We start from the raw sequence: 18,952 nt of genomic DNA, 5'->3' as shown, positions 1-18,952 counted from the left end.
AAAACGCTTACTGCAGCATTATTACGGTAATCTTTCAGCATGCTTTTACTCCCCAACCTCTCCCCAATTTAACAAAACAATCCTAAGCCTGTATTAACAACAGGGTTTAATGAAAACCATACATTTCATGATGAGTGTTTGGTCATGCATGAGAGATTTGTTTGGAATCGGGATCACTTCTCTCTAGGAATATGACAAGAGATTAAATCATTAAAAATGTATAGTCTGTAATTAGTTTATCATTGCCAGAATTGCAGGAATATTTTCCAACATAAAACTGATGCCACCAGCAAGAGATCATTTTGAAAGATCAATGTTGCTGAGATATCAGAAAACAAAGTAATTAGGAGACAGCATGCATGCTGTTCTCCTATGTACTTTTTTTTACATACACAGACACACACACACACACACACACATATATAAACACTATATAAGCCCCTCATAAATCCAACCAGTGATGGGTCAGATTCTGTGAGCCACAGAAACAGTATTAGTGATTGTCTTAATTGATATGGTGATGTGAGATTATTCTGAAGCACCACCATCTTCTGAGCCTTGAGGATTTATACTAACTGCACGTTTCTGGAGAAAGAAGCACAAAGCGCCACAAACAGGATCTTGGTATTAGTTAATTATGGCACTGCAATATTGTCACCGGAGGCATTTTAGAAATAAACTGCAGTACAGTGATGCTGTTTGTATTGCAACAGTTAAGGTGGTTTCAGACCATAAATTATAAACCTCATTTTTCAGAGTTTATGACAGGGCTATAAAAAAGGAACCAGCCCTAGCCAGTTTTCTTTTATGACATAAAAAAAATTAGCTATTTGAAAGCTATACATTTATGTATGAGTTCAATGGTTTTAAATGATTTTTCCCCTCCCACACTCTCCCGTTTTCAGTATGCACAAAGACATGGACATATCTGATGGTCATTCCCTTCTTCTTCCATACTGTGCCCCATCCCCTCAGATATATTACTGCTTAAAATCAGATTCTTTTGTTTTTCAGTGGGAATTAGCACTCTTATGTGAGTCAGCATCCATGGACAACTCTCTGTAAGTATTTAGTAAGGAAATATTAAAGCTGTCATTTTCAGTATGAGGTTCACAGACCCCTGGGGGACTAATTTAAAGGGGTCTGGAGAAGATAATTAAGAAAAGTCAGTCTACTGTCAGTAGGCTTACACTCACTGAAAAAGGGCCTACATTTCATCAGGAAAATGTTTAGGAGACTCACAAATAAAAAAAAAAAAAAAGGTTCAAACCTTCACTGAAATACTAGGTTATTTTTTTCCAAGGAGAATATGAATTTAAAGTAACATAGAGGGTTGATGTCAGCTTCCAGTACAGAGAGTTTTATTCAAAAGCAGATGTCAGACTTATAGGCTCAGTGCTTTTATGCAGCACATGCCAGCAGCCTTCAAATGCCAGCTCTGCCTCTGAAAGGACCAGTGAATTTGCACCATACCCACTCCTCCACTGCCAAGGTCACCACTTCACCAAGCTGTCACACAGTGCTCCACCTCCTGATTGTATATACGATAAAGCGGAGGTAAACATGTCAGCCTAATGCCCTTTTGAATTGAAATGGAGTTACTTTCTGGAACTCAGTTTCTTTGGAGTCACATACCAGAGGAAGAAAACATCCTCCAGTTTTAATTAAAAAAAAAAAAAAAAAAAAAAAAAAAAAAAAAAAAAAAAAAAAAAAAAAAGAAAAAAGAAAAGACTCTATCCTTCTCTCATCTCCATATTCCTTTGTCCCTTTGGGCTGTGGTGGGACAGGCTGCCTGGGAGAGATTTTTCTCTTTTTAGATACTTCTTTACACAGGAGAGCTAGTCTATGAAGACAAATGCATACCGAAGGGGTACACAGTGCCAGAAGCTGACATCAAGCTCTTTCTGGACTAACAGTTGTGTTGATGCTTGTGGGCTTGACTTTCAGGAACTGAGGAAGGCACCATGCATCTGAAAGTATTCAGAGCCATGTGCCAAGTCACTCTGCAAATGGGACACAGGATCCTAAGCCACTTAACACACTTTTAAAATGTTTTTCCCACTGCTCATTAATATTGCCAAAGAGCTCTATGATACTCAGTTGGAAAGCTCTACAAATGCAAAATGTTCTACGATAATCAAGCAAGTCTTTTAGCATACAGTTTGGTTTTATATGTGCTTTTTATGCTCATAGTGTTAAACAGCTCTAGGCAGCAATTAGTTTGTTAAAGATAAAACAGTAGGTAACAGGAAAAATATAATCATTTTTCCTGATCCAAAAGCTGATTGCTAAAGAAAACCAGTTTGGGAACCTTTGCTGCTCAACTGGGATGAAATGCAATAGTTTTCCCTCCTCACAATTACACTTCCACAGCTATGTACTCTTTCAGTCATGGCCTAATCCCAGCTACCACCCAGTGGTGCAACTGTCAAGCCCAGCCAGCCTTTCCCCCCTATTCACTCAATGCAGTATCTTAGCATGGTGTAAACCTCTACTGAAACACTGTCAGTGTAGGTGAATGTCGTGTCTTCACCTTGCAGCAGTAAGCAATCACGCTCAATTGTCTTACCTGCACCTCTGTCAGTGGAGACCCTGAAGACTCCCGGGGGATTTCTCTTTGGGCTATGCATTTCAGAATTTGTCTTACGCAGCAGTGCCAGTCTTGGTGGGCACAGTGGTGCCCTCCTCTCCTGCCTGTTGGCCCCCCACATTCAGCAGAGCTCTGCAAGAAAAGGTGCTAGGCAGATACTGGGGGAATTAGCTTGGTTTTAGAAGCCACATCTCTGCTCCCGCTCCCTCAGATGGTTACCTGAGATGATAATGCCCATGTTTATGTGGATATTCCTAATGGGTATAACTGAATCCATTAGTCAACTTGTGGAAACATTTGTAGTTTTAAAAAAAGTTACACTCAGCAAGAAAATCTTCCTCCCTGTTGTGGCAAATGCACGACTCCCATTAACCCCAATGAAAGGCACACAGGCTTTGAGAAGGGTGAACCCCTCAGTGGCACTGGCAATATCCTACTGCGGCACAGAAATATAAAACTACAAAACCCGAATGCATCACCAAGACTTTCTAGGTGTACAAACATCCTTAATTTGTATATAATATGTATGTGTGCGTTTATAAAGGAGAAAGAACGTAGAGCAAAATCACTTATCAGAGATTATTCTCAACTTCTTGAAAGGGGTATGATATTTCTGTTTGAACCAACCTTTAAGTACTTTAAATTGAGATACCGAAACCTCTTCAACATCATTAACCTGAATTGAAAATAATCAATAAATAATCATTTTGCATGTAAGTATGAAAGGCAAATGTCTGATACATTAATTGTGAAACCCCTTTCTGTACTAATGGTTGCCATAACCTAAGGGATCGATTCCATTATGGATATTTACACAGTGACCTATTAGGAATACACGGAAGTATAATTTTTTACATTGATTATCCATCCTTAAAACAGATAGTAATGTATACTTAAATGCATGGATTGCAAAAATCATTTTTAACCTTTATTACATACTCTTTGTTGAAAAGGAAATCGTTTGAGCATCATGGTATGAAGGACACAATTTCAGTCTATGTCTTAAGAACAGAGGATAATTATGAATGCACACAAGAAAAAAAAAAAAAGTCTTATTTGTAGTAATTGGGCAAGGAAGTTAACCCTGAACACAAATGCTTCTAACTTGAACCCAAGCAAACAATACAGAAGTTGCTGGGAACCAGAAAATAAATACATATTAAACTTTTACAAATTGTATCGCCTTTTGGAAATGCCTGAAGCAAAATCCCCCTTCTGAATAGCTCCAACATAAACCGGCATAAACTCCAGTAAATATGCCTGGTGCTGGAGGCAGTGTGTTTTAATTTGATAGACTCATCTTGTGTCAAGTTTCCACAGTAAATAGCAGGGCTACTGGGAAGATAACTGCAAATCCAACTAGGAGCCACACAAATGGCCTGAGGGTCACACAGAAACACACCTGAGAGAAATCCCCTCCTGCCATGCCAGGCCATGGTGCCCGCCTGCCCTTCCCACCCTGCTGGCTCAGGGCTTGCACTGCAGCACCCATAGTCCGTGCCACCATGGAAGGAAAAAACCCCTCTGTTTTGTGCTCCAAAAGGAGGGCAAGTCCATAGGTTACAGGGCGAGCTGAGAAAGAGCAGCTGGAAACCAAAACAAGGGAGTTATAGAAGGCTCCAGCTGAGTCAAAGGCTGCCTGCAATGCCAACACTCTCCACCTAGAGAGGGCAACGGTGATGAAATACTATAGGCCCATCGAGGGGACATAAACACTACAGATCTGATGATGGCAATTGCTGCTATCTGGGCATATCTGAGAAAATGGAGAGTTTATCCCGGGACAACAGCAGCTCATTTGTGTAAGCGAGGTCTGGTTTTGTCTTCAGGTTAGTTTTACAGCCAAACAGGAGAAACAGCTTCTTTGATTTGGCAGTAACTCTGTGTAGAGCTCTCACCAGAAAAAAAGAAGGAAAAATAAACTAAAGCCTCCTAGTACGTTTAAAACAAGCTGTCACTAGGTTAACCAAGCCCCAAAGAAGGCGTGTAGTGCCTGCTCTTAGCAAATTCACTTACTGGTTATCAAATCAATTCGGCGATTCACCGAAGTGCCCATCATCTCTCAAGGCCATCGTCACACCTGTCAACAAGAACCAGGCACCAGCTACTCTCTTAAGGACATAACATGTGTCAAATTGAAGGTCCTATTCAAATCACAGCTTCCTGCCAGTTCTGATCTCCTCTTCCATCTTTCACGCCATAATCTGCTTAAACCGAACTAAACCCACCGGTTTTGCAAGTGCTGAACTTTCCACCCGCCAGCGAGGCCGGCGGTGGCGCAGCGGGGGTGGCACTGGCCCCTCAGGCTGTCGCAGTAAAGCACCCATCAATACCAAGAGACAGAGGTACAAATAATTCCTCCCAAGCACTCAGAGGGCAGCCGCTGATCTTTCTGGTCTTTATCACAAAAAATGATTTCTTTGTTGTTGATGTTGTTGGATAAATAGGTCTTTTTCAAGACAAGCTTCTGCCTTGCTAAGAGACAGAACATCTACGTGGAGCAATCACAGAAACAATACTGCCCTGCTGTATGTCTCCAGTCCTTCACAGTAGCACTCATTAAAAATAAAATTTCCAGTCCTGTTTGAATTCTTTCAAAACGCAGCATTTGGGGGAATCTGGTGAGTCTATACAGAGGAAACAGATCTAAATTTCTCATCGTACTTATGTACAGGGTACTTATCTGCATAAGCATTATTTCAGGCATGCCCACGCTATTTCCGTGTTCTGGGCTGCGCATCACAATCTCACAAATAATTCCTCACAACGAGAAGAGATACGGACTAGTAAGATACATTAACAGAAAGCAGCAGCATTAGGTTTAACCCAGCGACATTTTGGCATTATTAGCCATGTGAGAGCCTGGGCAAAAATCTCCATCTACAAAAGCAAAATCTCAGCTGTGCCCATCTCCCCCCTCCTCTCCTCGCCATGAGGTCTGCAGAGCCAGCACCACAGAAACTTTACGTTCGAAATACCTCTTGCATGAAATGCCCTGCCATTGTAAGCGCTGCAAACTCTCAAACCTGTTCTGTATGAGGCCCCATTTTAATCTTTTGAGCATCCTTTCTTTTTAAAGCATAAGCAGATTAAGCTCAGTGAGCATCCTTCTTCAGCAATCACGGTAGATGTATTAAAATACAGTAAATGAAGAAGGGCTGATAAGACTGCAATGAATGCATTATCTCAAATCCCAGATTGCTGTAACTTTACAGAAGTAAAGAAATGAACCTAAGAACAGACTTTAAATACTGTTTCAAGGATAAAGTATCGATGTATTGATCTTATGAGTGCTATTATCAGATGGCTATCTCTGGGTGTCAGGTGAATCCATTCACTGCTAGAAAGACCTGTCAGGCTGTCAAGGCCTGAAAATTATCCTTGATAATTATTTCTCTCCTACTGCCCTTTCCCAGGTCCAGCTTCTGACTGCTGCCAAATTATTCCTTGCAGTATTACCAAAATGTTTTCTGTGCCTATCTTACTTAATCATGATGGGAAAACATCTGAACTAACTCTGCTAATAATGCAGCAATATTATGTCAGAGATCACATGTGGATGTTCTGCTACCTCAAGTCCTAAGCAGGCCAAAATGGCTTGCTAGAAAGCTTGCTTTGAAATGAGAGCTTGCTCTTCTACAGAAAACACTAATTTCCTCTTACACGGTCTCACCTTCAAACCCCACAGAGTGAAGCCCTGCACTTGAGTTTTCATATGTTTCATATATATTTCATATGTCTTTTCTTTAAAATAAACCAACGCGACAACTGTTCGAACTGCAAGTATCCAGAAATTGCTGGTTTCAGTTTCTTAAAAGATTAGCTTGTAAGGTGATAATCCTGTACCCTAGAAATACAGCATCTCCCTTCCCAGCTACGCCCAGTAAGGGGACACATAGCTCAGCACACACGTCCCCCGTACTACAAAGGGAGTAGGAATGGGAACATTTTATCTGAGGCAACATAAGGAATATCCATTTTTAGTTTTGACCAATTTGGGTCTTGGTCTTGCTACTACTAAACCGTCTGATAAATCACCATATGGTTTAGTGGGAGGGCTAACAGGCCTTTCATAAATGGTATGCCAGCAACAACAGCATGTAGCTTTCAGCGTTACTTAGTAAACAGCATGTGGTTTAACATCAGTGACTGGTATGATTGAAGGTATCTACTTCAGGTATTTCCTGGAGGCAAAGGTCCCTAAAATTTTTTTCCTAGTTAAATGGGGAGCAAGGGGAATATTAGATGAGGTTGAGGAAAAAGACATGACTATGGATTTAAGGATGGGTGACTCCATTTATGTTCAGGAAATAATGGGTTTTACTTTTACTCTCTTGAAATTTCATCTTTTGAATGCAGCTCGTTAAGTGAGCGCTCACATTCCTGCCTCCCAAACAGAATGAGACCTCTCAAGCAAAGAATTTCAAATGAATCTTTTTTAAAACCTTCCTGTTATCTCCAATCTCCTATTTTGAACTGCATGTAATGACATTTCTTTTTCTTAAGGGATATTATGGTCCTGCCTGGTATGTGCCACCACAAGATTAAATGTGTCACTCAACTCTCAGCAAGCCACCTTCTCCTCAAGAGCACTAGCCTGCCCTAAGAGGATCTAGACCTCAGAGAAATGAGAATAAAATTTCCTGCTCAACCAAAGGTGATGACAAACTAAAGAAAAGAGGTTTCCTCTTCTTTTCAAATTAATTTTGGCTACTCATCAGTGAGTAGTTTTGCGTTTTAAAAAGTTAAATCTGCTACTCTTTGAAAACTCTTGAGCACTGCACGCATGAAGCACTGAATTTGTTATCTTAGTTGTAGGCACTACCACCCTGAAGGAATGGAAGGGCTTGATGTAGGAATAAAAATCAACTAAAATCACCCTTACAGCAATCTGGTTAAGGTAAAAAGCAAACATAAGTGGTTCAAAACACAGAGCATAGTCAAAACCTCTACAATGACAAAAACGACAGAATTCAAGAAATTTAATCTATTCCTGGCATGATCAAATCCCAAAGATCTCTCTCCCTTCCGTAACAAATGTGTGTTAGATCTTGTGCTAATGCATGTTTTTAATTCCCAAGTTACGTTCATCACCTGGGGTGAACAAGGTTGCCTCTCCACCCTTTATTTGGTGCCTGACATTCTGTTCAAAAATCTTATTTGCCCCCAGTCCCAGAGAAGAATGATTCATGCTTAACTTATTAGGGAGACCCTTTCAATCTTCTTTCCGTGGACAATTATCAGTCCCCTTTGGAGAAATTAACACTCTTTTGGCAGACCAGGTGCCATTTTCTGTGTTGAATAGACTATTAAGAAACTGTTAGCCCACTGCAGAGGGAAAAGCTCTCTCTCACCTGGTAACGCTATTTCTAATTCTGGTGGGAAGCCAAAACTTGTGTTTCTTACACATGCATAGACCAGGAGCTATGTCTTACAAAAACCCCCTCCTGAATGGTCAATGGACAATGATACCCAAGCCCTCTTTGAGGGATACAGGCAGCTGCAGGCAGGAAACAGAAGGGGCTGTGATTTCCTGGATATATGAGCCCCTTTTGCCTCCTCTCCAAAGTCAGAGGATAAAGAAAAGCCCCCCTTCTGAGGACACCAGCCTAGATGGGATGGTGATAGAAAAGAATATTACTGGCCTTTCAAGGCACGTGCTGAAAAGCCCAAATACTTAGAGAATACAGAATTTTGCTTATTAAGCCGGGTAGAAAAATAGGGAACAAGAGGACAAACATATTCAGGGATACAACTATTTTCCCCAAACAGTTTTTTCTTTACAGAAAGATGAGTGTTGTGTGTCTCAAAGCATGAGCAAACACGTATCTTTTTTTCTCATTTTCAACCACTTGATAGTTATTTCATTTCTACCAGACAGCAAACTCGTGCTGTGTTTTAGATCCTTTTTCAACTTTAGTTAACCTTCCCATCCTGTCTGGAAATACAATGCTTGTGAACTGGGGAAATAACAGGGACTACACTCATATTGCTGCCTGATCTCTTACATCATGTGAAGCTTTATCATAGAAAAAACAAAGCAATTCATCCCTGCAAAGCCTGCGGTTATAGCAGCAGCACTGCTGTATCCCAGAGCAGGAATTCCACTGGGGCGGGCGCTGCACAATGCCAGCAGAGAAACACACTTTGTCCCAAAGAGCTTTTAAACTCAGTATAAGAGACAGCAGAGGGATTCAGGTGGGAGGGCAAAATCGTAAATATGATACTACTGATCAGCAGAGTCTGCAGCAAATGCATTTCACAGCCTGTCTCCCCTTAGAATTAAAAAGCCTTTTGGTGATTCGCATTATAAAATCAATTTTTATGAAAACCTTTTTGGACACATGAATAACCAAACAGCAAGATGCATCTTCCTTTCTGGTTTACAAAGGCTTTTGGTCATCCCTTACAAAACAGTTCTTTAACATGTGATAAAACAGAAAAAAAAAAAAAAAAAAAAAGGAAAACCTGAATAAACGTACCAAGTTTTCTAACTGTGAAAAACATGCCTGACGTAATTTATTCTCTTGGCATGAAATGATAGCAACTGTTTAGAATTCTTCAGGGGAAAAAACCAAACCAAAACAAAACAAAAAATGCAATCAGTAAAGCACCAGTATAATAGACTATTTAAATAATTTCCTGCTTGCTGCCTTAAATTATGATTAACATTGATGAAATGTATTCCCACTGTTTGAGACCCAGGAAATGACTTCCATGGGAAACAGTGGCCAACAAGGTACCAAACAAGCCCATTAACCACATTAAGGTTTCACTTTGATTTTTTTGTGTGCCAAGGAAACATGATAACTTCTTAAAACATTTGTGCAATGTTTCTTCTTTCCCCCCCCCCCAAAAAAAAAATGTTATCTAAGTTATTTCCAGAGGACCTACTGGAATAACTGCGAAGGGTCATACATCTCCATGGCAAGACGACCCGAAGTCCCAGGAGTGTTAGACTTGCCTGATGGAAAAAGGCAGTGCTTAGCCCTTATCAAACTCCATGTATTTTTACTCAATGTCCCAGGACCTCTGTGCACGTCTGACCTGGCACAGCACGACATGCAAACACACCCAGCCTGCACCCGTACCCAGGCTCTGAGCCCGCAGCCCAGGGACGACCCACAGCTCACCTCTCTGTAAAACTCCCGCACTTCATGGCCTTGCATTTGACTCTGAAAAAACTGACTTCTTGCATCTGAGTTCCCAAACCTAAAAAGCTATGAGCAATTTTGGAAAACTTGGCTCTGTAAGACCGAGGTGACCATTTTCACTGACAGCAATAAAACAGCCTTCTAATAGCTGGAGGAGCAAGCTTCTTTCCACAGCATTACTGAAGCCCCCATATCTAGCCATGCTAAATGAAGTGGTGCTTCTCTCCAAGATGTATTTGCACCTGAGGTTCAGCTGACTCCTCTCCTCACCTCACCTCTAATTTGAGTTAAAGCCTCCGCACACAGTAGTCCCTACTGCCACTGCTGGGGGGAAGGCGGCTGACATGGAGATGTCAGAGGAGAGCTCCTGCTAGATGTCCCTTCGAGTCTATCAAAGTCCTAGCCTGTTCCTTACAGCTAGAGCCAAATGAAGTCACCTCATAATGAAATGCTCTACCTTGCAAAAGCCTGACAGATACTCTAACATGGTAGCTACCTCACCTGGTGAAGCAGCAGAAATTGTTATCACCTGCTGTCCTCTTACCTCTCCTCCCATAATCAAGTAACTATCCCAGAAGAACAGAATTTGGCAAGCTCCCATACATTTTTTCCCCTTTTCTTGCCACATTGAGTGCTCAGAGTGAATGCCAGTAAATCCAGTGGCCTAAGTACCCACTAAGCTCAGCACGTAAAGCTCACCTTTACAGCTGGGGAGAGACAGTCCCATTTTTCTAACTCAGACAATCCCACATTTCAAGTAACAATCCCATTGAATCTGCTACCTTTCATTAAAGCAGCTCTTATAACTCTGTCAAATTCTCCAACCTTTGTATTGATTTTTTTTCTCCTATTCAAAATAACTCTCCTTTACAACAAGAGCTGGCTGTCAGCCTCTTATCTCTTATTTTCACCCCATCTGATCCTCCTTCTTCTTGCCAGTCTTTCCAGATTCCAATTAATCATGTAGAAAATCAGGGATTAATGTTAAGAGGAATGTATAACTCTTAGCTCATCATTAACATACTGTAATTGCAGTGTAGTGCTACTGCCTCTGACCTTTTCAACAAGACAGTGGAAAACCTTTGGGGAAAGCAGGACATTCCCAGCCAACACGAAAAGAGTTATATCTGGTTCATGTTACTGTAGAGTTATTTCAAAATAAAATTCTGGATGCGCTGTAACATTTGCAACTCACACTAGAAATTACTGGGGCCTGGCAGGCAGCACGAAGATGCTGTCATAAAACCAAACTGCTGTTACGTCCCTAAATTTTGTCTGGGTCTCTACACGAACAGTCCCAAGATACACTAACCCCTTCACTAAACATATTTTAATTTCAGACCATCCTCTCATGTTTCTTCTTAATTATCACGGGGCATTCACAGAAAAGATCAGCCAGATGGAGACTAAATATTTCACTACTACAAGATGAAGCGTTCTGCACTAAAACGAAACCTTGATTGCAATAAAGTCATTAATTAAAGTCTCAACTGATTCTCCTGTCAGTATATGGGAGGCACTAAAGACAACTGTGAGGAGACAGTGTATCAGCTACAGTAAGGAAAATAAAACAGTAAACCAGACAGTTATGAGATGATGCTTAACTTGCGCTGCTCATGGTCTTTACAGTGCAACATGATGGAAACTCAGCCATGTGCTCAATATAACCATCCATTTTATGTTTTCAAATTATGACACACTGATTTCCTGATGATAAGAAACAAGTTTTAAAAGTGATGAAGAGCAAAGAGGAGTAAAGTCTGCAGATTCCTGGAGGAAAATCTCACTTTACCGGAGATAAGACAGAGCAGCAGTTTTGGCTTTTTAGTGTCTCATATTTTTAGAGGTTTTTTATTGCTATCCAGACCCCTGAAGACTGTGGGGAAAGGGGCGACAGAAGACTGTAAGAAAACAGACTGAAAAAAACATGCTAAGTGTCAGATTGAAAAAAAAAAAAAAATTAAATGTGAAAATCCCCAAGCCATCTCCTTGTCTGAATGATTAAGTCAGGGTGCTGTAAGAGATGTAGATGGAATAAGCAGTGCATGCTAAATTCCCTGGACACTCTATAGCACAGACAACATGAGTATGGAGCCAAATCCTCACTCAGAGTTTCACCAGCACATCTCCCATCAAAATCACTGGGAGCTCTAAGCATCCCCTTATACGTGTGGATATGGTCCTCGGAGAGAATATTATAGTAAAATTACTTCAGACAGTCGAAGTCTCTCACTGTGATATATTCCCAATGGTCCTCTTTAGGTCCCTCCATCATTTATTGACTTCTACTTTGCTACATCCTGCCAGATGGAGGCAAGGAAATTTGAAGAGCAACTAGTAAACGAAATATAAGGGAATAAAACGAATGCTGGCTCCCTGTTTCACAATTAGGCTTTACTTATGCTTGAAGCCAACACCAGAGATCTTTGCAAAATTAAAATTACCAGATATGCTGGATGCCAGAAATAATAAACCCAGCTGCAACGCAGCAACATATCGTGTGAGTTCTCTCCTGTATATCAAGAAAACATTCTGTGATACGTTCATCTTTTAATGTCAAAAAGTGTGCATAAATCTAAATAGACTTACAAATGCACAAAGAATAAAGCTAAAGAACAGAAAAGGCCCCGATTCTAACACTAAAAAGTAAATATCCCCTGCCATCCACAGGTGGACAAAAGGCTGGACATACACCGTAGATGATTCCAGGTGTGATAGAAAGACTTAACATTCAGGACAAAACAAAAAATCATTAACTAGTCTCAGTTTATTCCCCATAGTAAAGTTTTTTGTGCACTGAATACCACACGTTTCTTCTACATTAATGACATTGATTGTCTTCTGCTGGTGATAAAATAAAACATTAGAATTTAAGTGATACCATGAGAGGTGGGATAGCACACAACGATAAACTTTGGCAAGGAGATCTGAGTATTCAAATCAGAGCAACTAGCTGTGGATCTAGACCGTGCTGAAGTTACTACGTGTATTCAAAGGGAAGAGGAAGAAAATCAAAGAAGTAGCAAGAACAAAGACACCATTAGAACCTGGAAACTCTTCTAAGAAACACACTTAAAGAAGAGCAAGAATTGTTAATGCAAATGATTGTTTTGTAATAATAATTTAGCAAAATTAATCTATCAACATAACGTAAAAGCTTGTTAATCAACATGAAAGGGTGTTAGCTCTTCATTTTCTGTTGGGATGGTCTGGGGGGGGCGGTTGCTGGTGGGTTTTTTTAATTTTTTTTTTCTTTTTGACGGAGAAGAACTTGAGAGCTCCAAAACCATGCAAGTTGGCACTTGTGGGTACAAAATCACATTGCTATTTCAAAAGCCAAGTTTATGTTGCTATTACCAATTTGGCCTAGACAGTGCAAGTTTGTTCATGTAAGATTAAAGGGATGAGGTCTCTATGGCATATTGCAGTATGGTCCTTGGAATAAGATTCTCATTTACTAAATAAATTACTGTATATTACTGTATAATGGTGTTCACATTATAACTGACAATTAGCGCCATTAAAGAGAAAGCTCATAAACAGCCAAAGCTCACATCAAATTAACACAGTCATGATTAAAATCACTCTTCTGATTTCTGCTCTTCACAGAAATAATCAGCATTTTGCATAAAAATGAGTACGAAGCAGCTCAAAAATCACAGTTGTGCTGGGACGGTGGTACCGAACTCCGCCAGCACAGCACTGCCACGTCAGCTCTTTGCTTGCCTATGAAATATTAAGCGGCGGGTTTCCCTCCCAGCAGGCAGCCCACACGGCGTGCCCTGCCCGCCGCAAGCTCTGCGCAGCCAGGGCCGGGAACCGCTGCGGTGACACCGGAGATTAAAGTGCTGCAATTACTCCTCTTGGCTCTAATGAGGGGAACCTGGATTCTCTCCTGGCCCGAGGGAAGCTCATCTTCTTTAATTTTGTCACTTCGCCATTTAAATGGTTTCTAGCGTTTGCATGTTCATTTATACTGCTTCAACTTCAGACAGAGAAAGAAAAACTTGAGTAATTATAGTGTAGAAAAACAATAACAAAATACAAAGGAGTCAGCAATTCATTAAAATTTAGAGATTGCAATGTTAAAAACTTTTCTTAACTTGAAGGAAAAAGGAGAGAGAGACTTTTTCAAAGCTGGTGCAGAGCCTACGTCCTCATTAGGATTCACGCTCCACCTGCACAGCAATACACTAATGGTAATGCTTTAATCTTCAGCATCACAGCACTAGTTCTTGGCCTCACTCAGATGTTGGTGCTAAAATGGCAAGAAGGAAGGAAAAAGAAACTTCAGGTCAATACTGACCAGGCCTGCTATCAAACTGGCACCTGGTTATGGATGAAAGTTTGAAACACGGGGACATCTCTGTTCACAAATGCTACTTCAGATTCAGCCAAGCTCATAACGGCTTCATAAGGCTCAAGTATCACCAAGGAAAATCCAATCAATAAATAAGCAATCAAGACCACATAATGAAAGCACACCATTACATATGCCATGGTTTTTGAAAAGGAATCACAATATGCTACATATGCATAAAAGTATTGCAAGATAATACGCCTTTGATCCAACATGACTTTAAAGCAGGAAACAAAAGGATGTTCTCATATATCTTACCAACTAATTTAACATATAAATCACAAAAAAATATGATCCAGATGGGCTTCAATGAAGGAAACCAATTAACGTAGACAGCCTTACCATCTGACACATTAGTTGTAATAATAAAAACCAAACAACATGGTCAAACAATAATGCTTTGTATTATATCTGACATTTCTAATTAGTTTCTGCATCCTCTTCAAGAAAAAAAGACTACCAGCAAGCACTTTGTTTCCCAGAGGAAAAAAACATCTAAACTTCATGTGCACAGAGCATAGTCTATGGATGAAGCTGATCTATCTGCATTCCCTTGGGATGTGCTTTGGAACTAATGGGTTTTGCATAGTCCACATCTGGTTGCACAATTAGATTCAGAAAACGTTTCCTTTCAGCTGCACCGCCACTCTTACAGAGCTGCAGACCTGGAATACCAATACATGCACACTCCTTAAAAGCTTTACCTACATTCACAGGCTCAGAATAATCGGAATGATTCGAGCTTGGCGTTCTGTAGGATAGGATTTTGTTTTTTCCTTTCTAGAGCATTCCTAGAAATGCCACTTCTCAAATAAAGTACAGTATTTCTGGCACAGACCTCCCAGCATCAGGCAATTAGGGTTGCATCAGACAGTTGCAAGCTGAACTACAATTAGCATTACAAATTAAAAGCTCCACCAATGCATACATGTACAGTTACTGTCTGAGAGGTCTAATCCCAGGTATGAGGACTGGTTTTGCATGTATCGGCAAGGACTCAGTTTTACCACCTCAGATCTGCTGGACCCTTCAAAATTCACCCATGAAAATCCTTTTTTGTGCATGACTGAAATTTGGAATTCTTTGGTAGGAAGTAGATAGCATCACAACATGGAAAAACTTGGTTTGGAAACTGCTCTTCCTTTAGAAAATAGTAAAGGGAAGGCTGTGGGAATTCTGCTAACGCCATCATACCCAGGAAGGCCAGAGAATAGAGGTTCATGTCACTGCAAGGAATACAAATCACCTGGAAAATTACAGGTTCTCATTATTAGGATTAACACGAAACCTATCTGATACAGCAATTTATTCTACACAGCATTCATAAACAAATGTCCTAAATTCTGAAACGCAGTCTCCCTTTTTTGTTTTGTTTTTTGTTTTGTTTTGTTTTTGTTTTTCAATTTTAAAGTAGAAAAAATTAGTATTCCAACCAATTGAAAAGAAAGTGAAGAATATTTAAACCAGAGGAAAATAATTTCTTACAAATTTGCTTTTTTCCAAAGTAAAATAGCTTTCATTCATCAAGCCAGCATCAAATAGCCTTGGCATCATAAGAAAGGGTTTGTGAAGTGGAAATACTATTTCTGACACAAACAAGAAGGCCCACGCTCCCTTACCATCTCCTGTCCCTGAAATTTCAAAAGAGGAGTTGACTGGCTCTGTAGACTTCCTTAGTGCTCCTTCTGCCACCCAGAAATAGGTTTACAGATATCAGAATTGCCAACTGAGACAGACAGGGCAGCATGACAATCACAGAATGGTTTGGGTTGGAAGGGACCTTAAGGGTCACCTGGTCTTAACCCCCCTGACATGGGCAGGGACACCTTCCACTAGCCCAGGTTGCCCAAAGCCCCGTCCAACCTGGCCTTGAACCCTTCCAGGGAGGGGGCAGCCACAGCTTCTCTGGGCAGCCTGTGCCAGGGCCTCACCACCCTCACAGTAAGGAATTTCTTTTTTCTATCTCATTTAAATCTCCCCTCTTTCAGTTTATAAACCATTACCCTTTGTCCTATCCCTACACCCCCTGATAAAGAGTCCCTCCCCACTTTCAGTACTGGGAAGCTGCTCTAAGGTCTCCCCGGAGCCTTCTCTTCTCCAGCTGAACCCCCCAACTCTCTCAGCCTGTCCTCACAGGGGGGTGCTCCAGCCCCTGAGCATGTTCGTGGCCTCCTCTGGCCCCGCTCGAGCAGGTCCGTGTCCTTCTGCTGTTGGTGCCCCCAGAGCTGGACCCAGCTCTGCAGGGGGGTCTCATGAGAGAGGAGCAGAGGGGGAGAATCCCCTCCCTGTACCTGCTGCCCACCCTGCTCTGGGTGCAGCCCAGCACACGGGTGGCTTTCTGGGCTGCGTGTGCACCTTGCTGGCTCATGGTCAGTCTTACATCCACTACTATTCAAAGTCCTTCTCTACAGGACAATGTTTGGGCCTTTGCTCCATGTCTTCAAGGGTGGCCCCTTGTGAGATATCACAGTTACAAGCCAGAAGCTGTTGGAAGAGCTCATCAAAAAGAAGAAAAAAAAAATTATCTGCCTCCAGAACACCCAATGTACAGGTTCAGAATTGGAAGATAAAAAACGGCTTCTAATTCTTGTGTGATGGGGAAGTGAAAATCAGAGGGTTTGGTCCCACACCAGAGTCTACTACAACCTCCCCTTGTGCTTTGGAAGTTTCTTCTCACCTCCTGAAAAATGTGACTTGGCTAAAGCCACACATGATGAATTACAGCAAGCTGGGGGCTGAATCAAGTTCTTGCAAGACCCAGCTCACAAGGCAACCCCTTCTGCCCACACGTGAGCTTTCTGGGCAAGCGCAGCTCCCCGCAACCTGCTCACATCCACATGCCACACTCTGAAAGCGCTTATCTGCTTACCGACAGGCAAAGGTAATTCCCGATAACATCTCTTTTATCTCACCATGCAAAATCTTGAATATAGAGTGAAAAATATCAACAAACTCTACTGACACAGAAAACATTTCACTGATGACGGAGGGACTATCAGCCACAAGCCAAGACACAAACTCACCAGGTTCCACAGCAGCCCACGGTGCTGGGACCCTCCCTGCCATCTAAAGGCAGGTCCTCGTGGTCAGGTGCAGTTGCCCAGCCCCGTGCTCTGAACACGGACACGCTCACAGGGCGCTGTGCCTGAGCTGATACCTTGCTCTGCTGCGGCACAGCGCTCTGCTACGATCGCTGGGCAGCTGTCAGCCCGGGGCTGGCTGCTGCACAGGCAGAGGAAATGCCCAAGCTGTTTGGAGACATTTATGTAGGTGCCCTGTTAGTACAAGGCAAGGGACCACAGCTGATACAGGTAGAGAGAGGGCCATGCCTCTACAAGGAAGCAATACCGATGAAAGACAGAGGTCTCAGCAGGACAGCTCCCAAACCGCTGCTATTTGTTTGTAGGCATCATGGGAAAGAAAAGATTTGGAGGACAACGAGGTCACTTTGCAGATATTTGCAAGAAGATCCTCCCACACATGAAAAGCTTATGGGAGAAACGAGAAAAGTGGCTGTTTGCAACTTAACCCATGGGACGTGAGAGCTGGCAATGCTAGCAAAGCGGAGCTCAGAGCTGACATTGCAAAAGCACATAAGAGATGATAGATAGAGTGCTGCGAGGGCCGGAAGGGCCTTGAAAGTGATATGTTCACTGAAGGAAACATTGCCCTATTTCACAGTCGTCTCAAACTACAGCAATACATTCTGATTTTATTTTTTTCGAGAACATAAGCACATGTCTTTCCACTCACCTCAACGGGGAACCTCTTGCCATTGATGCTGTGCTCAGAGCCAGCTGATCCATTGCTTTGACCCCAGTGAAACTCCACTTTCTCTGCCTTGAATCTGCCCGGCAACCCGGCACCACTGACAAAATAATCGTCCTTCAGCAGGATAGCAACTGCACACACAGAACAAGTAGAAAGACATTCTTAGCACAGTTTTTCTGAAGCATTTACAGTTTTTGCTCATTATATTAGAACACTTCTAATGCAAGTAGAATGTCGGGTCATCATTTTCTTCTTTACAGGGATTGGTTTAAAAAAAAAGTCTAGAAGTAACGCTGGCTAATTATGGAAGCGATTATCAAGTTACATAGACTACAGAAAATCTCAAAGCCCAAATTTCTCAAGGACTTTTCTGCCCTCCTTAGTGGACTTTGATTAAAATGTAAATGGCAAATTTCATCAAAACCTGTTTAATGTGGTTCCAGAGAGTAATGGCTGTCCACGTTCCTTGGCCTTACAAACCACTGAAGGTTTGTAGATCACAAGTTAGGAGAAGAATGGATCTTCTGTTTGTTGGATTTCCTCTATTTTGGGGGGGGCGGGGGGAACCCCTGTGCCTGGTCCCACCTCAACTCTTGGACATGGTGGGTACTCCCCTCAGCATCCCTGCTCCCGCTTTCTGTAAAATGGGGAGAGTGACAATGTTTTTGAGACCCACTCATGAGACGTCCTTCATAAGAACTGGGTTTTATTACAGTAACTCTGACATTACTATGTGATTCAGTAAGGGTCAAAAGGATCTTCTCTGTATTTTCTTTTCATTTCCAAAAGCCTTTGTATTTTGCGTAACAACAAAAGCTGTAGGTCCGAACAGAGGGCAAAATCACATGGTGGAAGCTGGCGCATGTTACAGGGGAAGTCTGTGGTCCAACCAAGAACTGAATCCAGCTTTCAAAAAATTCCTGTCTGCTGCTCTCACTACAGGATCACCTGTCTTTCCAGCACCTCCCATTTTTAACAGGCATGATTCCTAAAAATTACTCCCTACAAAATACTTTCTTCTCAGCCATTATGAAACTGTTGCTTAAAATCAGAACTAAAATTAGAATTTTGTTCTTG

General features: G+C 41.7%; 1 protein-coding gene across 1 annotated transcript in view; it reads right to left on the bottom strand.

The window, feature by feature from the left end:
• PTPRG (protein tyrosine phosphatase, receptor type G) overlaps positions 1-18,952 on the bottom strand; it is a 318,991-nt gene that overhangs the window by 167,907 nt on the left and 132,132 nt on the right. Inside the window, exon 3 of the mRNA XM_026857419.1 lies at positions 17,858-18,006. Coding sequence (XP_026713220.1) covers positions 17,858-18,006 — 149 coding nt within the window. The remainder of the gene's footprint in view (positions 1-17,857; positions 18,007-18,952) is intronic.

Source organism: Athene cunicularia (genome assembly GCF_003259725.1).
Source record: "Athene cunicularia isolate RWA chromosome 12 unlocalized genomic scaffold, athCun1 chr12_part1, whole genome shotgun sequence".
Taxonomy (NCBI): domain Eukaryota; kingdom Metazoa; phylum Chordata; class Aves; order Strigiformes; family Strigidae; genus Athene; species Athene cunicularia.
The sequence above is the reverse complement of the archived record's forward strand: the minus strand, read 5'-3'. Positions and strand labels throughout refer to the sequence as shown.